The sequence below is a fragment of the Natator depressus genome, chromosome 3 (genome assembly GCF_965152275.1).
Source record: "Natator depressus isolate rNatDep1 chromosome 3, rNatDep2.hap1, whole genome shotgun sequence".
NCBI lineage: Eukaryota > Metazoa > Chordata > Testudines > Cheloniidae > Natator > Natator depressus.
The window spans coordinates 207,028,345-207,035,865 of record NC_134236.1 but is presented as its reverse complement, the minus strand read 5'-3'; the positions used below and the strand labels follow the sequence as shown (position 1 = coordinate 207,035,865).

The window sequence follows — 7,521 nt, the reverse complement described above, 5'->3', positions numbered from 1 at the left end:
CTGCACGGGAACCTCTCTGGGCCGCTCAGCTTGTTTTAGGAGGCACTAGCTCTGCAGTGCAGAATATTTGACTGCTTGGGCAGGTCGGGGAGTGCTGGCCCAGTTGTAAATCCCATTTGATGGACTGCTCAGCTTCAGTGGCTACAACATTCACGCCTGCAGGTTTGGGTGGCATCGGGGGTTGTCTTGTTTTCCACTGACTGACGTGGCTGTGACTATAGCAAATGAAAGTGCGGGCTACCCGAGCGTTAAATATTAGCAATTGGAGGCCGTTCAAACAGAGGCGTGTTTAATTGCTTCCTAACAAAAGTCCTAGCCAGAAAAAAAACTGCATTTGTGCTTTTCCAAACGACACAACGAAGGTTTTGTGTTTGTGTCGCGCACTCTCCAGAGCAAACCTGCTCAGCTTACAGGAAAAAGAGAGGGTTTTTCTAACCACCAGCCACAGAAACACCACCTGAAATGTGACAGCACAGCTGGGTTCTTTTTGACCCACCCTCCCCCCGAGCAAAGAGGTTCTGCAATCTGTGGATGGTGCGCCAGCTAGAAAATAGAATCAAAGCCTCTCTTGCAGAGCTAAGGGTATCTTCGGTACAAGTAATCATGACTACATTACATTTATAATGTGCCTATAGAATAAAGGCCAAACCGGTAATATAGATACATGGTGCTTTAAAAGGGCCAGGTTCACCCATGCAGTCATGAGCCAAATCAGCGGGCAGGAAGGTCTAACGCACGTCACACACATTCTTTGGTCCCTGCGGTAGCCTGGGCTAGCGGCAAACCCAACATAGTGCAAGACTGGGAAGAAAGAAACTACCTATCTGGGCTATGCTTTAGGGAAGTCCAAGCCCTCAAAGCATGCCTTTGCCCACCATAAAGAAGCAAGTCATACAGGTTTGGGGGCTCGCAGACAGTGAAATAACTCCTGGGTAAAGAGCCTGTCCTGGGCAGTCCCAGCTCCACAGGAGAATTCATTTTACAGAGCAATGCTTCAGCCGTGGGACTGGGCGCTGTCTTGTCCCAGGACGCAAATGGAGAGGAACACCCACTACTCTCCTCAAGCCGCATGGGAACAGGCATAGTCCATCATAAAAAAGGCGGGTCTCACTGTGAAATGGGCCGTGGGCGCTCTCTGATATTACTTCCTGGGGAACCCATTCAAGCTTCTTACCTACTGCACCCCCTTGAGGTGGTTGAACGCCATGAAGGACACAACCCCCGGCTTATGTGCTGGTACCGGTCTCTCCAGCTGTATGCCTTCCAAATTCAGCAGAGCCAGAAAAGCTCACCAAAATGCTGACCTTTGCTCCAGGGAGTGGGGGGAGCAATTGGATCATCCTGGCTCCCCGGGTTCTGTCTTGGGGGGGGGCTGCAAGAGCTGCTCTGGGCTCAGCCCTGCCCCACCGCACTTGCAGGAGATGTACTGGCTGGAGGAGGAGTTAAAAGGGAGTAGAACAGCTCACCTGTGGACAGGTCAGTGAAGACAAAGGTTCTGCAACTCACATACCTGAGAAAAGGGCTGAGGGAAGGCAGGATCTCCCCTATCCACAGCTGCCCAAAGGTCCCTCCTTGGGGGAAGGGAGGACCAATATCTCATGTACCTGTGTGGGAGGCATTGCCCCCTCTCTCCTACTCCCCCAGTCAGTGCTGATTCCCCAGCTGTTGTTAGGACTGGCCCTGAAGGGGAGAGACTGGGAAATGACCTGGCCCAAGGCCCAAGAAGAGGCAGCCATCGCCCCAAGAGGGAGAGAGCTACCACACCATGCCTGGCCACGAAGAGGTGCCATGTGGTGAGTTGACGCCCCTCTGCTGTTAGACTGGGAACTTCGGGCAATAGCAGGGTGGTAGGAAGTGGCAGGCTCCATGACCAAAACTGCCCCTCACCCCACCCCCTGTATGTTGAAGGGACTAAGCCCCTGACCACTAGGCAATGCTCCCTATGGGCAAAGACCATCACAGGGCTACAGCCATAAAGGTAAGTGTCCCAATAGGGATCCCAAGGGCACGGTTGAGGGCCGAGCCCTGGGCTGTCCCCAGGAGGCTAATGCGTGAGCCTCACACAGCTCCCTTAATGCACCACAGGCCTGACCTGCCCGGCACTGCACTCTTCCACTCCTGCAGCCCTGATCTGAAGCCCCACATCCAGCCTCATGCAGCCGCTTCTTAGTGACATGCACCCCAGCAGCGTTTGCCAGCTCAGCCAGTCATGCAGGGCCGGGGTGGGGAAGCAGGACGGGTCAGGTGAGGAGCTGCCCTCTTTATTCCAGCTGAGGGAGAGCCCCTTCTTTCCTGCACCAGCTCCTTTCCCTGCTAAATGAGGCCTGACTAATTCAATCTGCCCCGCCTATTTCCTTCCTTCCAGCCCTTGAGGGATCCCTTCTCCAGCTGAAAGGTCCTACCCTGGCAGGTGGTGTGCCAGACGCCTGTGGCCCTTTGCCCTCTTGGCTGCTCTGCCTCCAGCAGAGTCGGCTGGGCCAGGCCCCCGGTCCAATGGGTGGTGCAGTGCCAGCTGCAGAGGGGATTCGGGTTTTGCTTTGGTCACATGCCGTTGGCATCCCTAAGAATTCCAGATGCCCGAGCGAGCCCCAGCCAGCTGGAGCTGGCCTTCAGTGTCAGGAGATGTGAAAGCACGGTAAACTGGGGGCTTTGATTTGCCTTCTGCTTTGGAGCGTGTTGGGGAGGGAGGAAGGGGAGGATGGTTTCAAGCTTTCCTTCCCAGCTAGGAGGGCTAGAAACAGACTCCTCCTTTTCAATGAAAGCTGCGGTTCTGAGGGTACCCCAGCACCCAGCGTTGACATGCATCACTGCCGCCTGGGGGCGTGTCCATCGTCGAGGGCCTGGCCCAGCACCAGCAGCACTAGGCTGGAGCGGGGACAGCTCTGTGGGAGTTGGGCGCTGTGCCCAGGGGCAGGGGATGGCGGCACGGCTGGCAGAGCAGGGGAACAGCTGGGCTGAAAGCTGCCCCTGAGGAGCCCCTGCCCAGAGCAGCAGTGCGAGTCCCTTCCGAGCTCTTGGAAGGTCTGCTAGTGCGATGCGTATGCAGATTCAAAAGGGCCTGTTCTGCCCCAGCTGCACAGCAGCTGGTGTGGGAGTTGTGTGCACCCATTTCACTAGTGAATTACCAGTGGGCAGCCCCCTTGCATGCACCCTGCCACGTGCCTCCCCTCTGCAGTGAGGACAGAGGTGGGCTGCTCCATACGTGCCAGGGATAGGGTTAACGGCACCGAGGCTGGGCTCCTCCATCACTCTGTCAGTGTGCAGCGACACTGTGCTTTGTATTCCACTCACGAGTGAGTGGCTAATTGGTGAGATGGATGAATCTCGTGTGGCTCTGCCTTGGGCACCTGCTGCTGCTTCTCTCTGTTTGCGCTCCAGCCTTGCCAGCCTGGAGAGACGAGGGCTGGCCTGAGCTGCAAGCCAGGGGTGCAATGCCTCCTACTCAGGCTGGCTCTGATCCTCCTGCAGTACAGACCTAGAGATCTCAGGCTAGATGGCTGCATGAGAGAGAGAACTGGGTCTCCTGCTAACCAGACTGCATCTCCATGGAAACAACTAACCAGGGAACAAGCAGCCCAGGGGTGTGAGAGCTCAGCAGACCCAGTGGTCAGCAGAAGATGGGTAGGGTGGGAGGGGGGAAGGCTCTGGGACTGAGCCATGGGCTGCAGGGAATGGTACTTCAGTGAGTGGCGATTCATGTTACTGAGCATCTCCCCAAGGCCTGGCCCAGCTCGAAGCTGGAGTCTGGCAGGATCTTCCCAGGATGTGGCAGGGAGCCAGTGGAAGAGCTGTGGAGGCTGCATTTCCAGCTCCTGTGACCTGTGTCTCTGGGGCTTGGGACCTGCCCAGAGCCCTGGCGGGAGGTTGGGCAGCGATAGCAAAGCTGCTGATGAGATGACTTATGGATGTGTAAGTACTGGACCCTGCACAAAGGGTTAATGCTGACACCTGGCCCAAGGGGGCTCTGGTAAAGTGGGAATATTTTTATGAGTTCTGTTTGTGACCCCGTTTCCTTTATATACCACACTGTTACACAGTGGTGGGAAGGGGCTGTTTGCTCCCAGCGCAGGCTGAGACATGGGGATAGGTGTCACCTAGCTGTCTGGGGCTTGGTCCCCAGATTAATGGAGCATTTGAAAAGACAACAGCAAATCCAATTGCCCAGACATTGACACTCCGCAACGAGTGACCCAAAAGGATTTGGATCTCCCCACCGCTCAGCAGGGAGGCTGAGCAATAATCCCAAGCTGGAGAGCAAGGAGTGGGAAGGTGTGAGGTGGGGGACAAGAGATGGCTGCCGGAAGGAGTCAGGGCTTTCACCTGGAGTCTGATAGAGGAGGTCGGAGGTCAGACAGAGGGACAGACATAGCTTGAGCTAGGGGCTCCCTACAGCTTGGCTGAGCGCTGGGCTAACCAGAATGACCTATGCTTTAGCCTTTGCTTCTCTGGACTACCCTAAGGACTTCCTATGCTATGTTCTAGTTAACAAATAAACCCGACAGTTTTGACAATGCTGCGTGAGTCTCACCAGAAATGCTTGGTGAGATGAATGAATCCCTGCAGAGCGGACACGTCTCCCTCAGGGTCTGTCTCAGCTGGTCTTGCTGAATGGAGCTCATGCTGTGAAGCAGGGTGCTGTAGGCCCGGTGGTCTTGTCTAAGGAGGAGGTAAAGCCACGTGGCTTACCTGGAGGAAGAGTGAGACCCTAGTGGGTCTGGCACACCGCAGGGGTTCCTCCTAGAGACTGTTCCAAAGCTGGGGCCGTAGCACCGATGCTGCGGATCCATGACAGCAGCCCAGATGGGGATGGTTGTTCATGGGATGATGGGGGATTTAGCAGAGAACTAGCAGAGAAGCTGCCTTCAGAGGGCACTGGCTCTGAAGCCCCTTGGCATTGTAGAGCATCTGGCCCCGAGGAGGGTTAGTGGCCAGGAACTGGGCCATGCCATCCAGGCCTGGTGGGCTAAGCAATTCCCCAGGGAATGGACAGGGCCAAGCCGGCAGAGAAAAACGGAGTGTGCTGAGCAGGTAGCAGAGACCCCCGAGAGAGGTGGACTTGGTGGGATCCTAGCTGGGCTTCTTGCACGTCATATGGCTGAGGCCCCAGGCTGTGTGGGCATGCCGTGCCGACACTGAAAATACCCTGGGTGTGTCACAAGGAAACTGAACCACATCAAACCTGCTACCACCCTGCAACCTCTGAGAGCAGCCCCCTCCCACAGCCAGTGCCCCTCCCAGAGCCAGCACCCTGACAGCATCGCTGCCCCACAGCCAACACCCCACACTCCATCCCCTCCCAGAGCCAGCTCCCCTTGATCCATGGGTTGCTGAAGACCCCGAGGCTCTAGCCCTGGGAGCTTTGATGAGCTGCACCGTTTGAAGTCTCGGGAGTGGTTAATCACTCCCTGGTGGTGAGAGGCGGAGCTGAACTCAGCTAAGCAGCAAAGACTGGGTATAAAAAGTCACTTGTGAGGTGAACTCAAGAGCCACAAACAGAGGCAGCTAACGGGAGATACTGAGGGCGTTTGGCGTGGGAGAGGCTTTCCTTCCAGGTTCAGCTCTACGTGTGATAAAAAGATAGCCAGCAACGGAACAGTGGTGGTGACCTGCAGCGAAAGTGCCATGTTCTCTTTCCTGCCTGAAGCCAGGAGGGTTTTCCTGGGCATGAAGTGCAAGTCGGTGCCCGTGCCGGAGCAGAAGATTCTTGGACTGGAGGGGCAAGCTGAGACACTGCTAAGAATCAGAGAGCTTCTAGACAATCAGATTTAGGAAACACCAGTACCCCAAGTTCAATGAAGAATTGAGCTGACCACCAAGAAATGGGTGAGCTAGGGAGTTAGACAGGAGGCCTGGCAGTTTGTAACTGGCAGAGGAAGAGGTCACAGTGGCTTTCTGTACAGATGGAGAAAGGTGAGGATGGGCAAACTGGGGCCAGCAGAGAGAAGAGAAGCAGGAGGAATTCCACACAGCTAGGAGTTTCAAACAATATCGGGTTTCAAAGTGGAAACTATGGAAGATGCCTCTCAAGAACCAGCAGGTCCAAGGGAACAAAGAGATGTACAGGTCACGTATGCAGATGGCAGCTCAGCCCAACGTGTAAGAAAAGCAAGCTTACCCGCAAAGAATTCTCCAACCATCCATGGAAGACAGACAATCCTTGTTGGAGATTCAATACTCAGAAGAATGGAAAGAACATTCTGCAAGTGACAGGCAAACAACAGGACAGTATGCCTCCTTCTCAGAGCCAAGACATGAGCTGTCACTCTAAGACTGGATAGGCTCATGAAGTATACAGGCAAGGATCCATTAGTGATGGTTCATATTGGCACTAATGCCACTGCATTGCACGATATCTCACAGATGACTTCAGGGAACTTGGAAGCATGCTGAAGAATGTTCAAGCAACCTTCTGAGATCCTTCCATTCCCATGAACAAAGGAAGACAGCAGACAGAATATTCTGGAAGCGAATTGCTGGCTAGGAAAGTGGTGTAGGGTGGAGGGTTTGGGTTTTGTGCAACATTGGTCCACCTTCTATGGGGAAAGGGGGTTGCATAGTTTGGATGGCCTCCACCTCAATAGTAGGGGGAACAATCTCCTCATAGCAAAACTAAGCAAAACAAAACCTAATAGCAAAAGGGGAGGGTAAAAAGATGGAAGATATGAGGACTGAGTTAGCACAAAACTGAGATGTTGAGAAGAAAATGAATCAAGATACCAAAGGACAGGAAGAGAAGGAATTATTTAATTGCCAATACACTAATGCTAGGAGCCTGGGTAACAAATGAGGAATTGGATTGCTCATTTATGAGCATAAATTCAATCTAGTTGGGATTAATGAAACCTGGTGGGATGATTTGCATGATTGGAATGTTAAAATCAATGGTTATAACCTAGTTAGGAAGGATTGAGTGGGCAAAAGGGAAGGGGGTGTGGCACTCTGTCCAGAATGGTATTACCTGTTCCAAATCACTGATAACTCAGAAGAAAATGACCTTGAATGCTTATGGATCAAAGTCCTAACAGATAAAGCACAAGATGGGGTATTAGTCAGTGTCTGCTACAGCCCAACAAATCACACTAGGGAACAGAATGACTGGCTGCTCACGCACCTCTGTATAATGTATGGGGGGGGGAAATCTGTGTCATCAGGGGGGACTTCAATTTGAGTGACATATGCTGGGGGGTCTCCTGCTCACAGCACTCAAACATCCTTGGAATTTCTAAACATTACAGATGACAATTTCCTAATTCAAAAAGTGGTGCAGCCAACATGGGGGAGTTCTATATTAGACTTTGGGACAGGGAAAGAGGAACTGACCATAGAATTAAAAGTTAATGGTATTTTAGGTACAAGTGATCATGAATTGATCACTTTTATAATGTGCAAGCAGAATAAAGTCCGGACCAGGGACATATATAAAAGATAGGTCCATCTCATGGAGGATAGGTCCATCAATAGTTATTAGCCAAGATAGTCAGGGATGCAACCCCATGCTATATGTGTCCATAAACATCCAAC

The 7,521-nt window shown here is 53.1% G+C and overlaps 1 protein-coding gene across 1 annotated transcript in view; it reads left to right on the top strand.

Annotated features, from left to right (window-relative positions):
* The first annotated feature begins 3,889 nt into the window (after nucleotides 1-3,889).
* Nucleotides 3,890-7,521, top strand: part of LOC141985552 (phosphofurin acidic cluster sorting protein 2-like) — a 136,071-nt gene continuing 132,439 nt past the window's right edge. The window contains exon 1 of the mRNA XM_074949791.1: nucleotides 3,890-3,909. Within this exon, the coding sequence (XP_074805892.1) occupies nucleotides 3,902-3,909 (8 nt within the window). The 5' untranslated portion in view covers nucleotides 3,890-3,901. The remainder of the gene's footprint in view (nucleotides 3,910-7,521) is intronic.